A 26,875-nucleotide genomic window follows, 5' to 3' on the forward strand; every position below is an offset into this window, starting at 1 on the left:
AAAAAAAAGAAGCTTTGATTAAAAAAAAAAAAAAGGTGGGAGAAACCTAAGTACTCACTGAAAGGGGCATGAACAAACAATATGTGGTATATGTGTACAATGGAATATAAGTCAACCGTAAAAGGAATGAAGCTGTAGGCTAGGTATGGTGCCACAGTTACCCAGGAGGCTGAGGCAGGAGGATCTCAAATTCAAGGCTAGTCTGGATAAACGTAGGAAGACGCTGTCTTAAATTACAATTTTTAAGGAGTATTAGAGGTGTAACTCCGGGGTAGAGCACTTGCCTGGCATGTGTGAAGGCCCTGCATTCCACCCCTAGCACGGGAGAGGGGGTGGGGATCGTGGTACAGAAAAAGTAAAAAAAAAGTCACTAACTGAACCCACAGGAAATGTCACAATAAGTGGGAGGGAAGCGATTTTGAACATAAGCTTCTTTTATGACATTTAACACATTTTACATTGTTCCAATTAATTCCCAATTATTCACATTTTTCCCCAAGAAAATGGCACCCCTGGCTCTGCAGCCCGCAGGCTGGGCTCACATGTCCACTCCTCCGCGAGGAGCGGCGCGCAAACACAGACTGGGCTCCCACCGCTGGCTCAAACGAAGTCGAGGCGGGCAGCCGCTCCTTCCGGGCTCCTGCTTCGGCCGCAGGACGGGACCCTGGGCTCTGCGCCGCCTCCTCAGCCCTGCAGCGCCCTGTGCGGGGTGCCGGAGGGGCGTGGGCCGCGGGACTCAGGAGAGGTTGCGAGCCGGGTCCACCTGCTGGCGGTGGAGCACAAGCACAGAGCGGCTGGCGCACGGCTCCCGGGGGGTCCTGAGCAGCTCCAGGTGTTGAAGGTCAGCAGATGAGCGCAGAAAGGGGAAAGGGGCAGGGGAGGTAGGGGCTCAGTGACTCCTGCTTCCACCTTGGGGTGGTCTGGGCGCTGCTCTGAATGCCCCCCACACACACACACCGACCCTCCCCCTGCTTCAGGCTCCTCGCTGAGGCCTGCATGGCCACCAGGGCGGTGTCTGGTTTAGGGTTGCATGGGGAGGAGGGAGGTGGCTCACTGTAGGATCCCACTTAGGGTTACGGGAGCGTGTGCAATGGGAGCGAGGGTGCTGGGGCCTGCACGGCGTATGAGCAGAAGGAGCAGAAACAGCGACTCAGTTCCTCGGTCGCTAACTGCACCACCCCAGCCCCTTCCGGGCCTAAACACTGTACCTAGCCTCTGTGCAGCCTGGCAGATGCTCAGCAAGGGTGCGGGGACAGAGCGAGCCGCGAAGGCCCGCACGGAGTGTGTGTAGCGCAGAGGTCCGGGTCCTGGTCCTCTAGGCCTGGGAGCGCCTGCGTACGGCTGGCGCTGCCACCGCGGGCTTCTAGTCGCCTCAGGACCGTGTCCGGCTGCCGGACTCCGCATCGCGCTGCAGGCCCACTGCCAAGGCCCCGCTGAGAGCAGCTCTGAGCTCGCCGCCCCAGGGAGGGAAGCCGCTGACCGCGTGCCCTGGACGCCTGGCCTTGAGCTTTGTGTTCGTCTCATTCCTCGCCTACGAGGTAGCTATTTTCACCTCCATCTAGCACAGGTGGACACTGAGGCTCTGTGCAGCTCTGTCCTCCAAAAGCACTGCCCAGGCCTTGACCCGGAAGTCGCCATGCTCACATCCGGGGACTCCTTGGTAAGGAGCTCTGGGGTTGCCACTCTGCTACCCAATACTGAGCAAAGAGGGAGGCCCGGGGAGAGCGGCTGAGCCACGCCATCAGCGAGCTACAGTACCTGCCCCTGTGCCAGGAGCCAGACCCGCCCTCCTGGGTGGTACCTGTATCCCAGTTGACCAGTAAGTAAACTGAGGCCTGGGGAAGGAAAATGCCCAACGACTAGGGAGTGGCCCGGAAGCATTGCACCTTGGGCCTCTCTGCCTCCACATTCTAAGCTTTTAGATTCTGTGGCCTCTTGGAAAGCCTTTGTAGGACCCACCTTGCCAGGGCTGGCAGCCATGCAGATGCCAGTTTGCACAGAGTAAAGGCTGCCAACGCTGTGGGTATTCGAAAGCAAAAGGACTCGGGCAGCTGTGCAGGGCACTTCTGGAACCCCAGTGCTCTGGGAGGCTGAGGCAGGAGGACTGCAAGTTCAAGCCCAGCCTGGGCCACTTAGGGAGACCCAGTCTCGAAAATAGAAAAGAAAAACGGTTGGGGATGTAGCTCAGGGCAAAGGCAGCGGGTTGACTCCCCAGTACTGGAAAGAAAAAGAGGAGAAGGAGGAGAAAAGAGGGGAGAAGATGACAAAAGTGTCCCCTATTGAGTGGCCACACCTCCAAAGTATCCCCAGATCAGCCCAGAACGTGGCTGCAGCCTCCCCATCCCAGTCAGGTACTCAGAGAAACAGTGCTTTTCCCCAGGTTCACACTTACGGCTCCTGTACCAGCCCCAGGAGGGTCAGTGGGGGGCTCCACACAGCAGGAATTTATCACCCCTGGTCAGAGGCTGGACAGCAGGTGGCAGCAGGTGGGCTCTGGTGAGGACCTGTTTCTGTTTCCAGGTTACAGATGACTTCCACTTCTGCTTCCGGGTTGCAGGCAGCTGACTTCTCGCTGGGGCCTCTCTTCTGAGGCCACTAATCCATCCCTCATGACCCACGGGCCTGGCCCACCACGTGGGGACTGAGGCTTCCAAAGAGGAATTTGGGGCAACACCCACATGCAGGCCATCACTCCTCCGAAGCCTGGAGACTTCCTGGAGACCCCCAGCTGCGGGTCCCTGGGGCACCCCAGCACACCCACCCCCATAGCTTAGCCCCTCGCCATTGTTAAAAGGGATTCCAGCCTACTTACTACCAGGACCCCTAAGTAGCCATGAGGAAAAGCACTGTTTGAGGCAGCTCCTGCGAGTGGGCCCCAACATGACACCGGGCCGTTTCTGTGAATGACCCCGCTGCAGCACCCACACCATGTTTGCTGCCTGTGTTCTGAACCAAAGGAAACTGTATGTTTCCATTGGAGGCTGCTAAGAAGAAAGACGTGAGCTCTCCCACCCATGGTCCTTAGGCCCCAGGGAGCAGTCCAAGTCCAGGGCCATCCTGAGCTCCCCAAGTTCCCCCTACATCTCCTATCTCCCAGACCTGCCCCATCTTTCCTCTCTGGGATGAGCCAATTCAACATCCCCACACCCTGGGACCGTCTCAGGCTCCTGTCCAAGCCTGGGGTCAGCCGTCACCTCCTCTCTGAAGCCTGCCTGTTCCTGAGGCTGCACGAGCAGCGTCCCCTGTCCCAAGGCCCTTCTCCCCCACACCCCAGGTCACACACACACACACACACACACACACACACACACACACACACACAGTGGCCCTGGAGACCACCAGCCCTCCATGCAGGCCCGCTGCCGACCCATCAGTAGTGGGAAGTTGGCCTTGTTGAGTCCAGCCCTGCCATTCCAGGGGTCGTCTCTTCCCAAGAGAATCCTTTTGTCGCTCTGCACTGTCTGAGAAGGTGGCTGGCACTACATTCCTGGTACAGTCAGACTCTAAAGCCTAAGGCTAGAACAGAGTGAATCAACTTCATTGTGGTAAGGGATGGAATTCTCTGCTTTGGCTAATTCATTGTAAATCCAGCTAACATCTACCAAGGGTTTGGGGAATCGGGAATTGTTACAAGAACTCTATATTCGTGAAATCATTTGCTCTCCAGGCCTCTAGCAGCATCATTCCTACCTGACCGATGAGAAACCAGAGGCACAGAGAAGCAAATTCTCTTGTCTGAGGTCTCACAGTGCTGCAGGGGTGAAGCCAGGATTTCAACCCAGAGCCCACAAGGGCTCTGTTTCCTAACCATGGCAAGTGCGGGCTGCCCCAAGCTGCAGTTAGCAACAAGAGAGAGGTCTTCAGCAGGTGGGGGGGGCTGTGGCACCCCATAAAGTTGGGGGCAGGGTGGGGGCTGAGACTTGAAGATGTCTCCTGTCCCCAGCTCCTTGCCCTGCCCCCTCTCTCACCCTCACTGTCCGTCCTACTTGCCCTGAGGTGGGCCGCTGGTCCTCTCCAGCCCCTGCCACCTCCTGCCCTGGAGCCAGCCAGCCACGGCTGCAACCTCTGAAACTATGAATCCAACAGATGGCCCCTCCTTTGAGTTTGGGGGGCCAGGTGTTTCGCGCCAGCATTGGTTGGCTGGCATGGTGGGCATGTAGAGGTCCTCACAGGAGGAAGGCAGAGGGCAGAGAGGGCAGGGAGGGCAGGGAGGGAGGTGGGAACAGAAGCAGGGGCTGGAAGGCGCTGTGCTGACAGCTTTGAAGATGGGGAGTGGGGGGTTCTCCAGAGCAGAAGGTGGGGCACCAGCCTCTCCCCCAAGCCTCCAGAAGGAGCATAGCCCTGTCACCACTTAAGTTGAGGACATGTGACTTGCAGGACTGTAGGAGACGAAGTCCGTGTTGTGAAGTCTGAGGCTGTTCTGCCCAGCAGAGGAGAGGCTACAACAATGACCTGGCTTTCTGGGCCTCAGCCGCCTTGTCTGTGAGGCAGGGGCTGTGGGAGACGCAGGCAGGAGGGCACAGGTGCCGGCATGGGCAGGGTCTAGTTTTTAGTCACCTCCAGGCATTCCTGACCTCCGCCCCGGTGACAGCTTGGGGTCAAGGGCAGCTCCTGCTCTCTACCTCACCCTCATGCTGGGGAATCTCCTTCATGTCCTCCTTGGTCCCCACAGACCCAGCTTCTCTGCAGACAACGGCAGATGGCCAGCAGGTGTCACCTGGCCACCTGGCCAGAGCCCAGAGCCCAGGCCACGGGGTGAGAGCCAACCATCACATGGAGGAGGACCACATCTGGTCCCAGCCACCACCCCTCTGCGCAAGGTCTCGACATCCACTTAGCCTGGGGAAGTCCCCAGATGGCCTGGTCCCCATCGGGGTGGGGGCAGCCAACCAGGAAGGCCAGGCTTGCTAGAGAAACCAAGCCCATGCACATGTTCACCTTCTGGGGGTCCTTGTGTCTGCACTCCCATGAGAATTTCTTTAACCAGTGCTAACACGCACTAGCAGTCACCCATCATCCCCAAGTCCTCCCAGTTCCAAAGGATGCATCTTAATTTGTCTAAGTCAATCCTGGAGTCCTGCAGTTCTGGCAAATAAATGGCCTCCAGGCGACCATGTGACCCAGTTCTGGACAATTAAACATGAAGCAAAGTCTGCTGGGAGATGCTGGGAACTCTCTTCCCAGGAAGAGAGAGAAAGAGAGAGGCCAGGAAAAGATCTTTGTCATCTTTCTCCCGCCCTGCTGTACACACTGTCATCTGAGTGGTGATTTCTGGAGCCTCAGCAGCCATCTTGCGACCTTGAGGAGCCTACAGCCAAGACCGAAATACCCACATGTCAAGGGTGGAAAAGAAGACACTTGCAGGCTGTGTTTGTACATTTTAGCTACTGACTTGGCTGAGCAACAGCGCCCAGATGTGTGCTCAAGCACCAGTGGAGATGCTGCTGTGAAGGTATTTTTAGATGTGCATCAACAGAGAGCCAACAGATTGTCCTCTGTGATGTGGGTGGGCCTTGTCTGATCAGTTGACGGCATTAAAAGAGAGAAAAGGAACTCCTTCAGACCCAGACAGCAACAGGAGCTCTTCCTGGGGTCATCCTAGACTCTGTCAGGCTGCCCCACTCCTGCTGTGACGAACTCCTATGGGAGGCCAGGAGGGAAGGGGGACACCTACTTTGTCAGCGCCATAGCTGCCTGAGAAGTGACCCCAGTGCTGATGTGCACAGCGACGGCCTGCATGGTTTCCCATCAGCCCAGAGGGCGGCCACCCTGGCCGGGTTCACACCTGCGCCTGCTTGGTGGGGCTGGGCCAAGATGTGTAGCGGAGCACCACCTACGTGTCCCAGGCGATGCTGGAGTTCTATTTCTTTATTTTGCTACCTATGGAGGAAGTTATGGACACCTGGCAACCTCTGAATAAGGATCAGAGATTGGGTCACATGAGGGTGAGGGTTTCCTGACTGTGGTCCCTGTGCTGTGGTTGAGGTGACAAACGCCCTTATGCCGGGAAACATACGGAAGTGTTTAGGGCTCAGTGGATCCTGCTGTGCTTTAGGCTCAGTGTTTGGGGGGTGCAGGTCACATGCGTGTGCAGAGAGGAAGAAAAAGAGCATGGCAAAGGGACAATGCGTGAGGAGGCTGAGTGAGGGGTGGACACGAGGCCACTGTGCCCTTTGCAATTTCTCTTTAAGCCCCACATTATTTTTTTTTCATACAGGGTCTCACTATGCAGCTCGGACTCACAGTGACCCTCCTGTTTCAGCCTCCCCAGCGCTGGGATTACAGGCATGTACCACCACACTTGGTCTTGAGGGTTGGGTCTGTGTGTCAGGGGAAGGCGGCACTGCATGTGGTGTGAGGGATTCAAGCAGGGTCCTTGCACTGGGAGATTCTGGGAACTCTCTTCCTAGGAAAAGAGAGAAAGAGAGAGTACTAAATAAATAGACAGGGGCCAGGGTGGTGCACATTTGTGATCCCTGCACTCAGGAGGCAGAGGCAGGAGGCTTGCTGTGGGTTTGAAGCCAGCCTATCTCAAAAAACAAAAGAAAATCCTGAGGAAGGGAAGGGAGGGAGTCAGGAAAAAAAGACAGCAGGGAGAGAAAGAGGCAGGCAGGCAGGCAGGCAGGGAGGGAGGGAGGGAGTCAGCCTTGTCGCCCTCCTTCTGCCCTTGCAGAAGGCCCTTGCTTGGGCCGACCACTATGCGCCTCCACTGCGGCAGATGAGGCCCGGGCTCCAGGCGGGCTTTAGCTTTCCACTGCCTCAGGGCTTTGAATAAGCACCTTGAGGCTCTTGTGTCTTGGTTTCCACCTGAGTAAAATGGGCACAAGAACACCACACGGCCCGCAGGATGGGTGCAGCAGGGAGCGCGGCAAGGGCTGTGTCCAGCCCAGGGTCGATGCTTGGCAATCACTAGCTGTCTGCACGACTGTCACCACCACTGCTAGGGTTCCCTTAAGATCCTCAGCTTCCAGGCTTATGGCTCACGCCCCAACCCAGCCCCTCGGGAGGCTGAGGCAGAAGGAGAGCAGATTCAAGCCCAACTTGGGCAACCTAGCATGTTAGCAAGATCCTGTCTCAAAATAAAAAATAAGAAAACCAGGGTTGGGGATGTAGCCCAGCATGAAGGTCCTAGGTTCAATACCTAGTACTAAATAAATAGGCAGGGGGCCGGGGAGATAGCTCAATGGCCTAAGCACCTGCCTGGCAAGCACATGGTCCTGAGTTCGAGTCCCAGCACCAAAACAAACAAAAGGAATTCCACCAGGTGTGACAGTGCACCCCAGTTAATCCCAGCTATTTGATACTGAGGCAGCAATATTATAAATTCAAGCCCAATGTTGGCAATTTGGGGACAGCCTGTCACAAAATAAAATGAAAAGAAGGGCCAGGGCGTAGCTCAGTGGTAGAGCGCTTGCCTAGCATAGGTAAGCACCTCATGCTAAATGCAATAAGCCAGTCCCAAAAGGACAAACACCCTGACTCCACTGCGTGCGCGGTACTGGAGTAGCCGACCTCGGAGCCAGAGAACAGGCAGGGCTGAGAGGGGCGAGGGAGCGACTGCTCAGTGTTGGGGGTGGGAAAGTTCCGGAGACCAACTTCGAAACGGTGGGACTGCGCTCAACCCGCTGAGCTGTAACTTAGACGTCATCAACATGGGAAAGAGAAACTTTTTGCCACAATTAAAAAAAAAAAAAAGTTTATACAAAAATAATCTGGAGGGGCTGGGGAGATGGCTCAGTAGAATAAGCGTTTCCCTGGCAAGTGCAAGGGCCTGAGTTCGCTCCCCGGTTCCTCAAAAAAAGTAATAATAATAATAATAATTAATAATAATAATAATAATAATAATAATAATAATAATAATCTGGAGAGCCCCCCAGTGTGACAAGGGACTAAAGTCGGCCGCCAGGGGGCGCTCTGCGCTCATACCCACCTAGCGCTGCAACTCGTACAGGGGAGAAAGTCAGGATCCACGAAGAACGAGACACAGGCGTTCCAGGTGGGGGACCCGCGGGCTGGGGGAGAAAGCAGCAGCGAGAAGCGCCCACCCCGACATAACATCAGGGAGGAGGGAAATTGAGGTCCGGGAAGGCGCAGGAACAGCGTCCTGAAAACGGTTCGTGGCCTGAGTCACCCAGGTACAAACCTTCGAGGCCAACCGGACCGGAGTTTCAGGCTCAGGCTACTCACCGTGCATCAGGACCCGGGTGGGCCTCCGCTTCCTCTTCTGTAATGTCTGGACCAACACCAGCTGCGGTTGCTGGAAGATTCGAGTGCGTTGTAAAATACCTGCTGCGGGAGGCTGAGGCGGGAAGGTCAGGAGTTAGAGCGTGGCCTGGGCAACTTAGTCACAAAATAAAAACATACAAAGAGGGTAGAGGATGGAGCTCAGTGGGAAGGCCCTGGGTAAATCCCCAGTACTGGGGGCAAATTGGTACCTGGAAAGCCCTCGATGAAGGGGCTGATCACTATCCCACTCCCCGTAGGTATCACATGCCCAGACTGGCCCCTCTCCTGGCAGCTTTTCTACATTGGCGTCCTCTCTTGAGTGCACAGTCTCTTACTAAGCTCTCCGGAGGGACCCCACGATGTTCCCCAGGCTGCAGCTCAGAGAAAAGTTAAATCGAATCAAGGAAGCTGGCATCTTGTGGCCCTCTGGGAAAGGTGTGGAGCAGGTAGCTGGAAGGAACAGCATCGGGATTCGGCCCCTTGGCCCCCCGACGCTCCTCCGGCCTCTTGCTCCCTCCTTAAGCCTCTCTGCCACTCCTCCCTGTCAGCTCCAGGATACAAGTCTATGTGCCCTCCATCCTCCAGCCCACTGCCCTCCTTGCCATTCCTAGAGAGCCCAAGACTCTCCTGCCAACCACACACCCCTTGCATGGGCAGGGTCTGCCCCCAGCATACGTTCTCCCATCTAACTTCCCTTCTTCCAACCCAGACTCCAAGGTCGCTTCAGTGGCACCTGCCCTGCCCTCCCTGCCTGTGCCTCCCGTTGTCCTCTCCAGCTGCCTCCCACCCCTCTCCCTCCATTTTTTTTTATTTGTGTGTGTGTGTGTGTGTGTGTGTGTGTGGCCAGCTCAGCCCACCAGGGGGTGGGGCTGGCTGGCATGTGGTGCTGGGGGATTGAACCGCGGTCCCTGTGATTTGCTAAACTTGTTCTAAGTAGGTGCTTTAGACCACTGAGCCATCTCACCAGCCCCTCCATTTTTTTCTTTAATCTTGGTTCACAAAAGTGAGTCAGTCATGCCCCTTGCCTCCACCCCTCTCACGGTGGGTGGCTTTACTGCTTGCATCTGGAACATGGTGTGACACTTCAGCATGGGAATTAAATCATAGTTTATTTACTTGAACTGTTTCCCGATTTTGCCCACTGTAAGCAGCTGCTCTGGACTCTCTTTTCTTCTTCTTTTCTTTGTAGCAAAGTTGGCCCCTGGGCCTTTGCACTGAGTTACCTCCTTACCGCCTATTAAAATTCTTTAGTTTGAGACAGGAGCTCACTAAGTCATTAGGTTGCCCCAGATGGGCTCAAATGTGATCCTCCTGCTTCAGCCTCTCAAAGACATTCTGGGAATGGGCTACAGTTTATCCACGGGGCACGCAATGGGCCAGAACCGCCAGGTCGCAGGATACCTGCACACTTAACTATGTGAAGACAGGCAGACCCTCTGAGGCCCAGGGCTTGATACTTCCCAGGACATATAGAGTTCCCAATACAGCCTGTGCACATACAGAATATATACATGTTGGGCAAGGTTTTGTCTGTATCACTATAACCCTAGTGCCTGGAACAGGTTTCAGCACATAGTAGGTGCTTGATAAATGTCTTTTGTCTGGATGAACAAGCCGGTGGCTCAAAATAGGCCATGAGAGCTCACAGTATGGAGCTGGCCTGGCCCCATCCTCCTGCACTTTCCACTCCTCAAATACACAACAAGACTGAAGCCCAGGACACCTGGACCCCAGGAAGTCCCCAGTTTTCAGCAAGAGGGCAAGTCACCGCTGGGCTTCACCCCGGGTTCTGCAATAAGATGGGAGGCCAGAGCTCTTTGGGGAGGGGACCCCACAGAGCTCGGCCTTGAGCAGGGCCTCTGCTTCCCCTCTCTGGCTCTGCCTACCCTTCAGGGCCCTGTCTAACTGGGCGGAGGCTGGGTGCACAATGCGTGTTCATGAAGCCTGGCTTACTGGGGCTTTTCCAAGCATAAGCCATAGCACATGAGGCCCTCCTATAGCCCCCAACTCTTGGGGTGAAACCCAGACCTCCCCAGGGGCTCAAGAGGCCACACAGCAGCCTTGCCCTCCTCTGCTGCCCCATGCCCCCTAACTCCCTCCTGAATGCTCAGGGCCTGTGGTGACTTCCTGAGAGGGCTTCACAGGGGCCCAGATCTCTCATCCTCACCCTGCCATGGGCAGTGTCATGTGGGTCTGGTCACTTGTGTCTCTTCCCTTGAGCACCGAGGCCTGGGTAGCAGGTGCCATGCTGTGTGGGTTCTGATTGGGACCCCATCTATTGCCCAGGGTCAGAGGGTGGATGGACAGACAGACAGACAGACAGACAGACAGACAGACAGACGAATGCACAGCCGGATGGATGGGAGAAGGGCAGGAAAAGAGGAAAGGAAGGAGGACAGGCAGGCAGGCAGGCAGACAGACACAGACAGACAGACAGACCTACAAACTAAGTTCGTCTCTTCCTGCCATGAATCCCACTGCCATGATAATGGTACACTTGAGCACCTGGCCAGTGTGTCCTCCCTGTGGCACTAGGCACTGTGACATGGTGCCCCAAAGCCCCTAGACAGCTCCTCCCTATGACGATCATGGGCCAAGGGACATCAGTGAATGTGAGTGAACCCACCGATGACCCCAGGGCTGGCGAAGACCCTGCAGGCCTCATGGGCAGGCTGAGCAAGCGTGACTGACCAGCCCCTAGGAGCTCCACAGCCCAGCCGAGGTGGCCACAGGTACTAGGTGCTCAGCTAGCTGCTGTTCATTAGTCAGTCAACGAACCCTGAGGCAGCATGGCGCTGTGGGAGGTTCTCAGGGTTTCTGTGTTGGCCGTGTGTAAAATGACAGCAGTGCTACCTACCTCGTGGGGTGGTTGTGGCGAGGACTGAGCATTACATAAGCGCCTGGCACATAATAGACGCTCAGGAAACGACATCCGTTATGTAAGGAGCACCAGTCACACAGAGCCGAGTGTGGCACAGTCCCGATCTCATGAACGTCACTCTGTAGTGGGGACGGATTGAAGTAGCTGCTTGTGATGCAGGATGTCAGAGCAGGCTGTGCATAAAGGAACGCAGAGGGGAGGGGCTGGCTCAGGGAAGGCTGCCTGGAGGAGGTGACAGGTGCCCAGACCTCATCAGCACACAGCAGGAAGTCCAAGACTTGGGACTTTACTTCTCACTGCTGCCCACCCCCTCCCCTGGCCCCTCTGAGCGCTCCTGTCACAGAAGGTTCCTGGGCACCAGCTCTAAACCCCTCACGGTCGCCGTCATCTCCCTTTGAGAAGCAGCTGCCCCAGTCTGCCAACCCCCATGCAGCCTCCGTCTCCCCTAGTCTGAACACCATAGGCTGGGGGGGGCTGTCCCCCTCTCAGCTAGAGATATTGCCCCACTGACACTTGAGCTGCTGCCCCTGCCGCCCCTGGTTTCCGTCCAACCTACAGCCCTCCCAGCATTTATTGAGCACCTACTGTCCGCAGGCAGCTGTGAAGGGAAGTGTCTTCCTTCAAGGCCCGCTCCCTGGGGAAGCGTGGTCTGTGGGGCCCTCACCTAGAGCAAGGCAGGGGGGAGCGGGCTCAGAGTGGGCAGCTGGCTGGCTGCCCCCGGACCCAGACCCTGGCTCTGTCTTGGCACCCTTGAGACTGCAGTCTTCCTATCTGTGCGCTTTGGAATCCATGCTCCTCGGGCTCTGAAACTGGCCTTCCCAGGCCGTGCCACAGGGAGCAGACGGGGGCGCACCCGTGTCTTTCCAGAGCCTTCTCACAGTAATACATCCAAGCATTTATTGAGTACCCAGGGTGTGCAAGGCCCTGGACTGGGCGGCGAGCTTGCAAAGATGACTGAGATTCAAGCAGGTGACCCCTAAACACTCTCTGCCTCGCGCTGCGCCTGGGTAGGGGACTTCGCGCTCTCCCGTGAGGCCCAACCGAGGATGAGGCGCCCAGAACTCGCGTGTCTCGCGTCGGAGCGCCTCTGTCTCCTCCCCTTCCTCCCCTCCCCCTCCTTCTTCTGGTCCCTTCCCCTCCCCCACACACTCCCCCCTCCGCGGGATCCCGGCGCCCGCGGCCCTGCGTGCGTCCTCATCCTCCCGTCGGTGGCAGGGCTGAGTGGCGGGCGCGGCGGGGACAGCAGGGCGCGGAGGCGGGACCGCGGCTCCCCCCCGCCCCGGAGCCAGGCGGCGGCGCGCGCGATCGCGAGCGGAGACGGAGCCGGCGCGAGAGAGGCGGTGAGGCTCGGCGGGGCGCGGGGGACCCCACCCCGGAGCCCGTGGGTCCCGCGGGTGGGCTGGGAGGCGCCGCCACCTCCAAGCGGGATCTCGCGCTACCTAGCTTGGCCCCTCAGATCGCGACCCCCGAGGGCGCCGGGCCGCGCCCGCACCCCGCATCCCGTGCGCCCCGCAGCCCCGCGCGCCCCGAATCCCGCAGCCCGGCTGGGCGCGGGCCCTGGGGGCGGAAGCTAGGGCTGCGGAGGGGGCGCCGTGGCCAGAAGCTAGGCACCCGTAACCTCCAGCCCCGATCCCGCCGCAGGGAGCGAGGGCAGGGTCCCCCAGGTCCCCTCGCCGCCCCCCATCGGTCCCCATTGTTCTCAGCTGAGCCGAGGTTCTCCTGGGAAGGGGGAGGGGGCGCCGCGCTCACCTCTTAAAGGGCCCTCTCCCCTCTGCCTCCCGCAGGTCGCGAGCGCGAGTGGGGTGGGGCGTGCCCGCGGGCCCCCGCCCCCCTCGGCCCGGTGGTCCCCTGCCCCGCAGCCCCCGCGCGCAGCACACCTTCCCTGAGCCTCTGCGACCACCCAGGCCTCCTAGGACGCCCTGGAGAGGGGACAGGGATCCAGGCCGCCCCTGGAGCCGCCGTCGAGAGAGGCGGCCCAAGACTGGGACAGCCTCCCCACGGAAGCCGGCACAGTCTGGTCACAGCCAGGCGCGCAGGGGCTGCTGAGCCCGCAGAGGGGGCAGGGCTGGGCCCGGGCCTCTTGGTGACAGACGCTGCGTGACAGAGGACCGGAGGCCGGCAGGGAGGAAGCCAACTCAGATCGGAGACAGCGGTCTCACCTGCGCGAGGGGACCTGCGAATTGAGAGCCGCTCCTAAGAAAGACCCGGCTCCTCTCCACAGCTCTGCCCTGGAGGGGTCCTGGGAGCCCAGCCACTAGCTCTCAGGCCCTGAACCCAGGCCTCTAGGCCTTAAAGAGGAGCCCCAGCCCCCTGCTGAGAAGGGAGGAAGTTCCCTGCCGCCGACCTCAGGCCCAGGAGGACCTGGGCCAGCCAGCGTGGGGACCTGGCCCCGGAGACAGCAGCGGCCATGTCACGGCCAGGCCAGGGCGCGATGCTGCCGGTGGCTGGGCTGGGCTTCCCGCCGCAGAACGTGGCCCGGGTGGTGGTGTGGGAGTGGCTGAACGAGCACAGCCGCTGGCGGCCCTACACGGCCACCGTGTGTCACCACATCGAGAATGTGCTCAAGGAGGATGCCAGGGGGTCCGTGGTCCTGGGCCAGGTGGACGCCCAGCTAGTGCCCTACATCATCGACCTGCAGTCCATGCACCAGTTCCGCCAGGACACAGGTGAGCAGAACCCCACCCCGCATCGCAGACTTCCCCTCTCCCCGGGTCCCTGGAGGGGAGAGAGCCAGCTGGGGCTGCAGAAGCCCAAATCTATTGACCCAGCCTCTCTCCCTCCCCCTGCCCTGGGAAAAGGGACAGACTAGAATGTCTAGTTGAATACTTGGGTTCCAGTCCAGCCTCTTAGTTATCTGTGGGACTTCGGACAGGGTGCCTCAGGTCTCCGAGACTCAGTTTCTGCATCTGCAAAATGGGTCAGTGTCAATTAGTATCAAGATTGATATCTCTGCCAGCCGCCTGAAGATTAAAGCAAATGGGCTGGCTAGGTACAGAAACAGAAAACTTTGCACCCTGTTATCAAAGAGTACAGGCTCTATTTACTGTTTCTTCCTCTTTCCCAACATTGCCAGGCAGTATATTGTATTATAGTAATAGTACCACTAGTCCCATTTGACAGATGGAAAAACTGAGTGTCCTGGAAGCTGTGTGATGTCACCTCAGACCTGTGATTGAAACCCAGGCAGCTGAACTGCAGAGCAAAAGCTCATCCCTGGCATGGCGTACTGGATGCAGGTGTTGGGGTGTTGGAAAGAAGTGGCAGTTAATTGTTAGAGGATTGATGGTAGTGGTGGGCAGTAATGATAGTGGTGGTCATGTTGTTGCCTCAGTGGTAGTACTGAGGCTGGCATTGTGGTGCTGGTGGCAGTGTGGTGGGGGCTCTGATGGTGGATCTGGTTATGGTGGCCACGTTTATGGTTGTGCTGGTGGTGGCCCTGGGAGGGGTGTGTCATGTAGTGATGGCTCAGGAGGGCTGACATCCTGGTTACCAAGTGAGTGTGCTGCCTGGTGGTGACACTGAGACCATCTCAGCAATGTAATGGTGGTGATCATTGTGTTGTTGGTGACCTGGTAGGTGACTGCGTTGATCATGATCTGGGGTTTTGCCACGCAGTGGTAGAGGGCTCCCTGATTCCTGCCTGTGGCCTCAGTAATAGGCTGGGTGGCAGCGATGTGGTCCTTACCATGCTCAGCCCCCCAGGGAGCAGCTGATGAGGCTTTGAGGAAGTTTCTGTGAATCTCTGAGCGGCAGAACTGATGGAATAACCTTGGGGACGGAAGGGTGCCTCCTTCCTCTCTAGAGCTGTGTTCCCCCACGTGACAGCCACTAAGCACTTGTGGGTGTTGAAGTTTATGTTAGTTCACCATCGGAAAAGCCAGAAAGTCAACTTGTGGGCAGCACTAGCCTCCTTTCGGTGCTCGCGGTAGGATGGGACGGTGTAGATCCAGAAATTTTCATCATTGCTAAAACTTCTGCTGGGCGTCCCCACTCTCGAGCATCATGTGACTCCTGCAGAGTGCCCAACGAGTCTGGACACACAGGCGAGCTCATGAGCTGTCGCTCGATGACCCAACGTCTCTGCACATCTTTGTCCCCCTGATTCCAGGCATTGGCCAGCACGAGTCAGGCCCAGCACTGATGTAGTCCATCAGCCAGGGATTTAGCTACCTCCTGCTGCATGTCAGACTCTGTATGAAGCCCTGGGGCCCGTAGGGAAACCAGCCACAAAGATCTCCGAGTGGCTGGAGAGCAGGCACATGATCACATGGGACTCAGTCATTAGGCCTGAGGGTGTGTGATAAGTCAGGGGAACCGATCTGAAGAGATCTGAAGGTGAGCGAGGAAAGCCCCAGTTCCAGGTGGAGGAGCAGCCATGCAAAGGTCCTGGGCTGGGAAGAAGCTGGGAACATTCAAGTCCACAGTGCCTGGAGAGCAGTGAGCAAGGGGAAAATGGAGCAGGGAGGGTTGGAGCAAGAAGCTGGACTGTGTGGAGGAAACAGGACAGTGGCCCGCAGCCCTCATGCACAGTATTCCAGAGGAGCCCTGGAGGGGGCTGGGAAGTGCTGACCTGGTCCCCAGGCCATGCCAGAGCTGGAGGGCAGGGCCCGGCAGCACAAAGGGGTGGCTTGGCATTCTGCAGTTCAGAGCTCATGCAAGCCCTGGGTCCGGGTCCCCCGGAGGCCCAGCCCGTCGCCTCCCTGCCCCTCCAACTGCTGTGCACTCCACACCTGCCCCTGTTTGCCAGGAAAGGGAAAAAGCCAGTCATCTCTCTACAGGCTCCTGGATGCCTGCCAAGACCCCTGTTGCGGGGGAGGCCTGGAAACCCAGGGGCAGCGGGCCTGGAATGCCCTGGAATGTCTAGGGAAGAGGCTGCAGCAGTCCGCCCACTCCCGCGGGTCAGAATGGTGTCCAGAAGGGGACTTTGCTCTCATTACTCCTGAGTCCGGGTCAGCCTGGACTCATAGTCCATCAGGGAGCAGCGCTGAGAACCAAGCTCCCTGCTGCGATGAGCGGCTGTGTGAGATGGGCAGGGTGCCTCAGTTTCCCGGTCTGTGAAGTGGGCATGAACATTGCTTCACTAGCAGTGGGGCTGGATTGCTAGAGAAAATCAGGCCTATTTTATCCCCAAACAATAACAAATCCCCTACTATGTACCCAGTATGTGTGCATACTGTGGGTGCGTGAGGGATGAGAAAGATGCTAAACCAGACCTGATGTGCTAGCGACCACCTGTGACCCAGCACTTGGGCGGCTGAGGCAGGAGAATTGCAGCAAGTAGCAAGTTCCAGGCCAGCCTGGGCTACGTAGCAAAACCCTGTCTCAAAAAAAAAAAAAAAAAAAAGACAGAGATATTAAACCTTAATGAGTTTGTCACACACACACACACACACACACACACACACACACACACACCCCTTCAAAACCCAAAACTCGCGCATAGGCGCTGAAATCAACCGAATTTCTGTCTAGAGTTGCTCACTGTCCAAGCGCTCTGTAGGCTTGTTGAGGTAAACTTTCATCTGCAGGGAGGGAGAGAGCAGCCTGGCCTGGTTTTCCTGGCACCCTAATGCAGGAGGAGCTGGCAGGCTTTCCTGCCAGGGCAGATGGTAAATCTTTTAGATCTCCCCACCCTGCGCTGTCCTTGGGAATACAGCCCCAGACAGCATGCAAATGAACGCAGGCGGCTGTGCGCTGGGAAAACTACTTGTGGAAGCCGAGAAATTTGAAATTTTTATTGAAATCTGTATCATATTCACGGCCCGTGAAATATTCTTTTTTTCAACTATTGAAAATATAGACAGCCAGTCTTAGTTCCCAAGCCCTGCACAGCAGGTGGTGGGTGGATCTAGTCCCCTGCCCTGACATTCTCTTCACCTGCCCAGCAACATGAACACATACCTCTGGGTGCATGCCAGAGTGCACGTGCATGCACATACACGTGCACACACACACACACACACACACACACACACACACACACAGAGCTCAGCCTGCATTTTCACAGCTGACAAGCAAGGGTCCTAAGCGCAGCCAGACAAAGGTCAGAGGTCGCACAGGTGCCTGGCTCAGGCTGCCAGGGAGGGAGGTGCTGTTTGTTCAGCTGCTGCCCCTCCCCTTTCCCCTGCTGGGTTGTTTGCTCTGCGCCCCATGGGTTTGAGGTTCCCCCTTAAAGCCCTCTAGGGTGGAACCCCTCCCCCACCACACATGCCCTGGAACGCTATCCTGGCAGCTGGAGGGTACGGCAGAGGTGGCCAGGGGTAGGTGTGCCTCACAAGTTTTCATCTATCTCCAAGCTTTGCTTCTTGTCCTTTGTCACTGTTCCATGTGCCCCATGCTGAAGGCAAGCCAGGGCAAGGGCCTTGCCAGGCAGACCCAGCAGCTGGCTGCTGAGCCGGGACACAAAGTGGTCAAGATCCTGGGGTGAGGGTGCTGCTCCCACCAGCAGCAGAGAAAAGCTTGGGGCATGCTTTCTGCCCCACCCGCAGGCCTCAATTTCCCTTTCAGCCATTGCATTTCGGCTGCAGGGACAGTGCCTTCAGAGGGCCTCATCTAGGCCACACAGATGGGCAGAGGGGTGACGCAGCCCTGACCCACTGCTCCCAGATCACTCCTGGCTCCTGTTTCCAGGGACAGGGGAGGGCACCTCTGCCCAGTGCAAACTTATGCCTGTTCGGTAGATAGGGAGCTGAGGCCTGGGGAGGCCAGGCTGGGCGCCCTCCTCTAATGCCAGGCCAGAGGCCCCAGCCAGGCTGTGTCTGCGCTGGTCCCAGCAGCCAGACTCAGTGACAGGGGAGCATCCTGAAGGCTCCACTCAGCCCTGACCTCTGCCCTTGCAGAAGGTCCAGTCTGAGGACACTTGGGCTGCCAGAGAACAGACACAGCCAGCTGGTGAGGAGAAGCCACCCTCCCCAGGGAAAGCGCTTTCTCCAGAATTTAGACTCCAAAAGGGGCTCTAGGCCCGGAGAGGCTCAGTGACTCACCCAAGGTCACATAGCCCGGAGTCCCAAGCTGGAACCGGGACTTCCAGACAGGCCCAAGCATAGAAAACAAGACGATGACACTGAATGCCTCGCTCAGCACGGCTCCTCCCCCTTCTCCCTTGAGGGCTCCCCCTGGGACTTGTTGTCAGGGTCTGCACCCAGGCAGAGACAGTCAGGTCACCCTGGAGGAATCAGGGCCCAGCTCCCTGGTTACAGGGACCCCAGGGACTCCATGATGCAACGCCAAGAAGAGCCACATGCTTGGGGGCAGGGAAGGCCTGTGGTGTGGCGACAGTGGGTCTTGTGATACCATAAATCTATTAACATTTTTATTGAAGTCACTGGTGCCTGCTCAGTACCAGGCCCTGAGGTGGGGCGTGGGCCTTAGAGAGAAGAGCAAAATCAATTTCAGAGTCCAATCAACCATTATCAAATTTGTTTCGGGAGTCTAGAGGAGGTAAAGGTAGCAACGTGGGTGGTGGGGTCGGGCTCTCAGAGGACTTCCTGTTGGCGGAGGCCTCTGGGAATGTAGTGTGGAGCCCCAGAAGTCTATGAGGCTCTTCCAGGTGGGCGCATCAGCACCGAACTGCGGACAGAGGAGGCTGTGCGGAAGGCGGGCGAGGGAAAGAGGCCTCCTGGGGCCTGCGGGGAGGTGGAGAGGGTTGCCAGCTGCTGCCCTTTAGCGGACAGGCCCCTGGGGACCACAGCCACGCTACAGGACCAGCCTCGCTCAGCACGGGCTTTGTGTTCAGTAGCTGCAGCTGGGCAAGGGCACCTGCCTGAGCCCGCTCGGCGCCCAGGACCCCTCCCCGGCTCCTGGTACCTTGGACAGCGCCACCGGCGACCCGCTTGTCTGGGAGGGCAGCTGAGGGATCCTGGGTCCCAGTGCTTGTGGGCTCTGCATTGTCTACCTGCTCCTGCCTCTGCCCTCTCCCCTGCATCCTCACCTGTCCCGAGAGCACTGGCCTGGAGATGAGGGAGATGACAGGTGACAGAGACTGTGATGGGGGAGGAAGAAGGGGAGAGGCAGAGCCAGGAGGGGCCAGCCTGTGCTTTGGGGAGGTGATAGAACGGGGCAGGGGTGCCCGGCAGGGGGAGGCTGTGATCAGGGCAAAGCAGGTAGTAATGGGGGTGTGATAAAGAGCATGAGGAAGCCTGGCATTGTGGCTCATGCCCATAATCCCAGTGCTCTGGGAGACTGAGGCAAGAGGGTTGCAAGTTCAAGCCCAGCCTGGGCAACTTAGCAAAAGTTAAAAAAATAAAATCAAAAGGGTAGGGGATGCAGCTCAGTGTGAAGGCCCAGGTTCAATCCCCAGCACTGCAAAATAAGTGAAATAGAGCATGTCGCAAGGTGTTGAGAAGGGGCCCCGGTGACCCGGGGGCGGTGGTGTCCTGGGGCTGCCCCAGCATATGCCTGTGCAGGTGCTGGCAGTGAGGACCTGATGCCCTCTCTGTGGCCTCGAAGCCACTCTGTGCCTGTCCCCCACTCTGTCCTCGGACTGTCCCCCTTTCACCTGCTCCTGTGTCACACCTGGGGGCCTCATGTCCCTAGACAGTCACCCACTCCCGGACCCCACTTGGCCAAGCATGTGAGGCTCAACAGCAGAGCCAGCTGCTCCCGAAGCCTTAGGTTGCCATAAGAGGAGGCTGTGATTTGGGTAAACCACGCCCCCTCTGGGCCTGTGTCCTCACCTGTAACACGGGCCCAACCATGACAGCTATCTCGTGGGGCTGTGGTCAGCACTCATTCATCCTATAGGAATGTGTTGCGTACCTGCACTGTCCCAGGAGCTAGGAGTGCCACAGCAATAGGATAGGACACAATCCCCACCCTCGCGGTTCTTCTATCCTGGCCAGAGCTGACAGGGATGACACGGAGCCCAGGTGCCCAGGGAGACCTGGGACACAAGGCCCTTCCTGGCCTCAGTACCCCAGGAGCTGCCCGACTGGGGCTGAATCTCTGCCAGGCCTGGTGAGGCTGTGTCCTTGCTCTGCCATGCGGGCCAAAGGCCTGTCCCTCCTTGGGCTCCTCCCATGGCCCTGGAACACCTCCAAGCTGCCACCTCCACCTGCCCAGACTGAGGTGGCAGATCAGTGATGAGAGCAGCAGTCTGGCACCTGGCCCTGGAGCTGTCACCCTGAAGCTCAGGACAAAGGACGGGAAGTCAGAGACTGTCCTGCCAGTGATGGCAACAGCTTGGCCACCCCTGCTCCCCTTGACAGGCTGGGCCTTTGTCCCTTCCCCTTCGACTGCAAGCAGAATTCACCCAAAACACAGCTCCGAGGCTGGGGTGAGCATGGCCCCCTCTGGCTTCCTCTGTTAGCCCCCTAGCACTGTGCAAGTAGCAGTTAGGGACCAGGGTTCCAAATCTGCCCAATCAGCTAGAAGTGAGCTTCCCTGAGCTACCCACTCCGGAACTCAGCCTCCCCAGCTACACACCGCCTGCTGCGAAGAATAGAGGTGCAAGTGGTGATGGCAAAGCCAGAGGCTGTGGCTCTTCTTCTTTGGGGCCTGGTATGCGGTAGGCTCTCAGTAAGTCCTTGAAGATACGAATGGGGTGACTGGGACTCAGCTTCTGCTACCTGTTTCCGGGAGACCAATCCTTCTCACCCTGACACTCAGATGGTGGAAATGTAGGCGTCTGTGAGCCCACCCCAGTTGTTAGGTGCTGGTCACTTTTGCTATTGATCATTTCTCTTTTCTCTCTCTCTCTCTCTCTCTCTCTCTCTCTCTCTCTCTCTCTCTCTCTTAATGTGCTAAGCATGTGGACCAGAACTAAACCACATCTGCCCGGCTTGGAGGCTCCAGCCCTGTCACGGGGGGCACTCAGCTAGGTCCCTCTGCGTGCATTTGCTCCTTCATGCATGCTTTCAGCGAGCTAGCATTTCCAGCGGCCACCTCGCTGGAGCCCTGGGGGGCTGAAATGCACCCCCAGCTGGAGGGTGGCCAGACTGGTGGTGATGAAAATGCCATGGCCCTGCCTGAGCTTTGAGGTATTATGGGGTTCTGAGGCGTGGGGTGCTGTGGGACAGAGGACAGAGTGCCTGTGCCGAGCCAGAGAGGACACACTGGGCAACTCCCGAGGCACGGCCAGCCTCGCGCCTTGGGAGGAGGCCTGGAGTCTTGCTTGGGAGGTGAGGCCGCACAGACAGCTTGGCCTGGGCCTACAGGCTGAGCCGAGGCGCTCAGGTGGATCCCAAGGGAGCCAGGGAGCCAAGGTGGGTGTGGAGCCAGTGAATGCTATGGTCAGACCCAAGTGTGTGCAAGATGCATCTGCTGCCACGTGAGAAAGGACCACAAGATGCAAAGAGTGGCACCTGGGACCGTGGCTCGGGCCACTGGACTGGTCCAGGTGAACAATGCCAGTGGTTTAGGCCCGAACAGTGGCGGTGGAGGTGGGAGAAATTCGAATCTGGCTGGGGCCCACTCTGCACCTCCCTTCACACCTGGAGTCGCCTGGGATTATGATGTGTCCTGCACTTTGCAGACAGGAAGCAGCTACAATGTCCTCCACTCTGTCCCCTTGCCTCCACTTCTCACTCTCCTGTCATTTGGGGAGTTGGGGGTCAGGGCTCATGCAGAAAGCCACCACCAGCCACAGCCTCCAGTGCCCAGAACCCCTCTGCTGTCCCGGGCCACCCCCCACCCCTCCCAGCCTGACCACTATAGCCCCAGGAGCTGGGTTGGCTCCAAGCCAGCCAGAACCACTAATGAGCCATGGGCCACGGCCTCTCCTGGCGAGCCACGGGAGAATGATGGAGGGAAGCAGACACTGTGGGGTTATCAAGTGAGCCCAGGAAGGCACAGCATAGGGAGCAGCCCTGCCGTGCAGCCCAGCTGACTTCTTTTTTTTTTTTTTTTTCCGGACCTGGGGATTGAACTTAGGCCCTTGAGCTTGCCAAGGAAGCCTTTATTCTACTGAGCTATCTTCCCGGCCCCCAGCTGGCTTCTGCATCTTCTCAGGGAGCCTCAGTTTCCCCTCGATCATACAGAGCTGATAAGGGCCCCTCCCCCGGGGGGCTGGGGTGAGGACCAGGAGGTGATGTGGCCAAAGCAGTCAGTCCTGACTGGTATCCCTATCACTGTCGCTTTCCTTTCTTCTCGTGCGGGAACTGCCCAGGCGTGCAGTGGAGGGAGCTGAACAGCAGCCACCTCTGGGCCTTGGCGCTCCATAAAGCAGGCAGCCACTAGAGCCAGGCGGCCTGGGTCTGAGTCCTAGCAGATGATCTTGGCTGACTCAGACCCACCTTGAGCCAGCGCTTCCACCCCTCCACATCGGGACACCAGCTCGGCCTCGTAAGGTTGTTCCTTCTGAGAATGGAAAAGCTTCTCCCCAAAGGCAGGGCTGACAGCTGCTCAGCTTCTTATTTCTGGGGCAGCCGAGGACCTGGTGAAGTCCCCTGTGGGGCTGGCACCGAGTCGTGCTCAGTCATGCTCAGCCACAGGCCTCCCCCAGCTGGCAGGATGTCCCATGACCACCTCCCACGGCCCCCTTCCCGGCAGGGTCTGGGTGCCCCAAACTGAGATCACTTCCCTCCAGGAAGCCACCCCCAAAGGGAGGAGCTCCCTGCTGGCCCTGTGAGGGAGGAACTGCACTCTCAGCTTCTTGTTCAGGCCAACAGCTGGGGGCTGAGATACCCAGACATTCCCACCTCTAGGTGAGAGGGGTTAGGGTCAGGACCCTGTGCTCGGGGTGGGAACTTTCACAGCTACACAAATGAACTCAGGTGAGGTAGTGAGCTCCCCATCACTTGAAGTATCCCAGGCTAAGCCAACACAGCTAGGTTGACCATAGAACTCTCCCGGCCCTTCCTTTACTTTCAAGAGAAGAGCATTGTTCCCAGCCCTCTGCTGTCACTCAGGACCTCATTTACAAAATGGGGATGATGCAAAAAATGAGAGAATAAGCAAGTGCACAGAACAAGCTGAGCCACTCAGGCGTGTAGTAGGTGCTCAGCACACACTGATCTTTGTTCTGCGGTTGCTGTTTTCTCCCTACCTCCTCTCCTCTCTCAGCCTGGCCTCCAGATTGCCTGCTTTCTTTTCTTGGCCTCCCAAACTCCAGTCTCTTTGACTCCCAACCCCTTATACCCACCAGGGCTCCCACCTGGGCCTGGGCATCTCTGGGACCCTCCAGCCTCCTCCCCCACTCCTGCTGGTGTCCCCTCCCAGGCCCCAAGCAGCTGCCCCCACACATTTTGGGTCCAGCCCTGCTGTCCAGGGCCAGCTGACATTCACCAAGCCCCTCTCCCTCCTCTCAGCTGGACCGAGATTGGAATTTTTCAACCAAACATTCTTAAGAAACTCAGGACAGGAAGGACTGGGAAGGACAAATGCAGACAGAGAAAAACAAGCCTCAGAAGTAGACCTTGCTTGACATGGGTCCCTAACAGCCGTGGGGATGTGGAGCCCAGGGCCCAGCCCAGCTCCTTGGGGGTGGAGCGGCTGTGGCTGTGGGAGGACAGGACAGAGTGACCAGGCTTTGGCCAGGCCCTGCCCATCTCCCAGCGGCTCCAGCCCCTCTTAGGCCCATTGTTTTGCTGAGAATCTAGGCCAAGGCCGCTGTGGAGGAGAGCGAGGCTCCCCGCTGCTCCCTGGGAAATCTCAAGATCTGCATCCAGGCAGGACACCCCCCCCCCCCGGTCTGGACCAGGCCAGCTTGGGCCAGAGAGGTGGACCGATGGGCAGCCGCGGACACGGCGGAGCAGCGCTCAGCAGGGCAGGCGGCAGTCGCCCTAATTACTTCAGCTCTCTGGGTTCCAATCTGGTTTCAAAAGGACTCCAGGGACACAGCCTTTAATAACTACCAGTAAACAGGCAGGAAAATCGATACGTGGTAAATAGAGCCCTAGAGGGGGGTGCTGGGCAGGCCCAGCTCCCACAGGCCTCTGCTGCAAGGCCAGCTTACGTATCCTCCGGCCTTTGGTGGCTTCCCGTGCCTGAGACCCATGTGCCCTGGCTGCATGGCCTTGTCTCCTCCCATATCTTTTTTTTTTTTGGTGGAACTGGGGATTGAACTCAGGCCCTTGTGCTAGCCGGAGAAGCACTTATTCCACTGAGCCATCTCCCCAGCCCCGCTATTTATTCTTAATTCACTGAATATCTACTGAGTGAGCTTTCTTTGCTACCATGAAAACAGCTGGAGGCAGCCATTGCTTCTTGAGGAAGCGGTGCTGTGCTTACCCCATGAAAGGACAGAGGAAGCTATTCACACTTTGTCTTCTGTCCTTCTTAAGCCTGGGAAGGTAAAATCTATATTAGATTTGCTCCCTAGGATTGTGATCACACAGTATTATTGCAAGTTGGGTGGTTTAAAACTGTAGATAATATTTCAAAGTTCTTGAGGCCACAAGTCCAAAATCAAAGCATCCGCAGGGCCGTGCTCCCTCTGAAACCGGCAGGAAGATGTTTCCTGGCCTCGTCCAACTGTCTGGGGCCCATGTTCTTCTCTGATGTTCTTTGTCTGGAGGAGAAAGTTGTCTATATCCATTCCTCTCCTTTCAATCGCTCAGCTGTCCTCTTCCCGTGTGTCTGTTCTCCACTTTCTAAGAACCCCATCCTGTTGGATTAATATCCACTAACCTCCCTGACTAATTACATTTGCGAAGGCCCAACTTCCAAGTAAGGTCACATTAAGAGGTACTAAAGTTTAGGACTTAGATATATTTATGGGGTGATACAGTTCACTCCATGGTATACTATAATGCTTATTCCAACTAAATAAGCAACAAATGTAATTCTGGTTCAAACAAATGTAACACTTATCACATTAGGTAAGGAAAAGGGAATTAAGAGACTACTGAACTATCATTTATTCATTGAATGCATAGCATACCTAGTATGTGCCAGATAATCTATGTTCATTGAACACATAATTGACTTGAAAGATATGTTATTATACACGTTTATAAATAAGCTTCTCAGCTTTTTTAACTTTAAATGCAGTCAAATGTCCATAAACAAACAAAAAGATCTTTGGCTAGCTCAAAATGAAGCTTCAAAATCTGAGTACCTGTTATGGCTTGTGTCTAGAAGGCTCCCCAAAGCCTCATGCGGTCATGGGTGTGCTCTAGAGTTTGTGATCAATCATGATCTAATGTTGGGATTATAGATGTCATTGCTATTCCTGCCCTGCGGTGGATAATCTGCATTACAATGAAAATAAGGGAGAGAAGCAGCCAGTGTTCCTCCCTTTGCTTTTTGCTATTTTCTGCCACTGTGAGTGGTTATCCTCTGCCTTTGCCCCATTTGCCTCAGAGCCAGTTGAGTATGGACTAAAACCTCAACTAACTGTGAGCTGAATAAACCTTTTCTTCCTTAATTTTGGGTGTCAGTATTTTGTCCCAGCAATGAGAAAAGAGTAACCGAGATAGTCCTTAAATTCACAAAGTTGCCCCTGAGAAAAGTAGTTCAATGCAGTCTATTAACTCCTGCATAACATAGTTCTAGCAATCATCTCCATTTGATTTTCAGTCCACCAGATATTAGTCAGGCATTCTGAGATCTGTGAGAACAAACATTAAAAACCTGACAACAGGGCCACTGATCTAATGCGCCTGCTTAGGCAAGCTTAGGCAGGTCCAAGGGACCACGGTTCAATCCTCAGGACCGAATGCCACACCAGCCCCACCCTCACGGTGGGCTGAGCTGGCCAAAAGCAAAACAAAACAAAACAAAACAACCTGACAACAAAAGTAAAGAAATGAATGGCAAAACTATGCAAGCTAAAATCTTGTTCTCTACTAAGATACATTAGTGTGGAGAAAACCCACGTGCTAACTTATGAAATACTCTGCAATGTAGTAATCTATAATAGTCTATATTCAATGCAATCATGCCAAGGTATAGAGAGAAATGTTGAGACTGATCGGTATATTCTCTTTATCAGAGCAGACAGAAAACACATTCAAATTTTTTTTTCAAAATTATTTAAAAATTCTTTATAGTAAAACTCAAACTATTTTCCATGCCTAATAATGTGCAATAATATAGTTTATGAATATTTTGGGCAGATTTTAGTTAAGAAGTATAAATGAGTAATGTTTAGTATTTCAAAGCAGAGCAAAGACAAAAATAGTAGGCTGAAAGTATCATAGATAATTTAAGAACTGTAATGGCCAAGAACACTTGGCTCCTCCACAGTATACTTAGAAAAAGGACAGGCTTCACCAAGCTTCAGAGTTCTATGAATCTGGTGATCCAGTCTCTACTGGCTGTCCTTTCCATGGCAGTTCATGCAGGACCACTGTCAGAGCTGTTGCTGGAGCTTCAGAACCCAGTGTGCATGGGAGAGTGACCAGCAATGCAGTTTTTTAATTGGTCATATTATACAATTTTTAAGAGAGAGATTACAAACTGACATGATTTCAGGTGTTTAGCAAGCACTATAAATGAGTTAAGTGTGTCAGGTGTAAGATTTTATCTGGAGATAAATTACCACACAGGATGCATTTCCAAAATCATTGTATCTTGCATTTTCTCTGTAATTTGTATTTATTAAATTTGGATCTGAATAATGTTTGTTAGTTTGGAATATAATGCAGATCTACAACCTCTAACTCATAACTCATAGCCTTGACATGTAGCAACAACCCATCCAGCTCCATAGCCAGCATTATCTTGTCTTCTTATGGCTGCTACACACTTTCCTTCTGATCTATCTTTTTTTGAGGGGGAGAGGGCAGTACAGGGTCTTGCTGCACAACTCAGACTCATAGTGATCCTCCTGTCTCAGCCTCCACACACTGGGATTACAGGTGTGTGCCTCCACACCCTTCTTCAAGT

General features: G+C 56.1%; 2 protein-coding genes and 1 long non-coding RNA gene across 3 annotated transcripts in view; 2 read left to right on the plus strand and 1 right to left on the minus strand.

Moving 5' to 3' along the window:
- The window catches only part of Oas2 (2'-5'-oligoadenylate synthetase 2), a 33,902-nt gene extending 25,713 nt beyond the window's left edge, over positions 1-8,189 (plus strand). Inside the window, exon 11 of the transcript XR_002822067.1 lies at positions 8,179-8,189. The gene's annotated coding sequence lies outside the window, so the exon portion shown is untranslated. The remainder of the gene's footprint in view (positions 1-8,178) is intronic.
- Positions 8,190-8,193: 4 nt separating this feature from the next.
- LOC111817979 lies at positions 8,194-11,274 on the minus strand. Its single transcript, XR_002822068.1, has 3 exons — positions 11,084-11,274; positions 8,436-8,597; positions 8,194-8,299 (listed from the first exon to the last, which is right to left on the minus strand). It is a non-coding gene; the product is annotated as an uncharacterized LOC111817979 (long non-coding RNA).
- A 1,032-nt stretch (positions 11,275-12,306) lies between these two features.
- Positions 12,307-26,875, plus strand: part of Dtx1 (deltex E3 ubiquitin ligase 1) — a 34,360-nt gene continuing 19,791 nt past the window's right edge. Inside the window, exons 1-2 of the mRNA XM_004635936.2 lie at positions 12,307-12,447; positions 12,892-13,773. Of these exons, the coding sequence (XP_004635993.1) occupies positions 13,515-13,773 (259 nt within the window). The 5' untranslated portion in view covers positions 12,307-12,447; positions 12,892-13,514. The remainder of the gene's footprint in view (positions 12,448-12,891; positions 13,774-26,875) is intronic.

The sequence above is a fragment of the Octodon degus genome, unplaced genomic scaffold (genome assembly GCF_000260255.1).
Source record: "Octodon degus isolate 3935 unplaced genomic scaffold, OctDeg1.0 scaffold00076, whole genome shotgun sequence".
In the NCBI taxonomy this organism is placed as follows: domain Eukaryota; kingdom Metazoa; phylum Chordata; class Mammalia; order Rodentia; family Octodontidae; genus Octodon; species Octodon degus.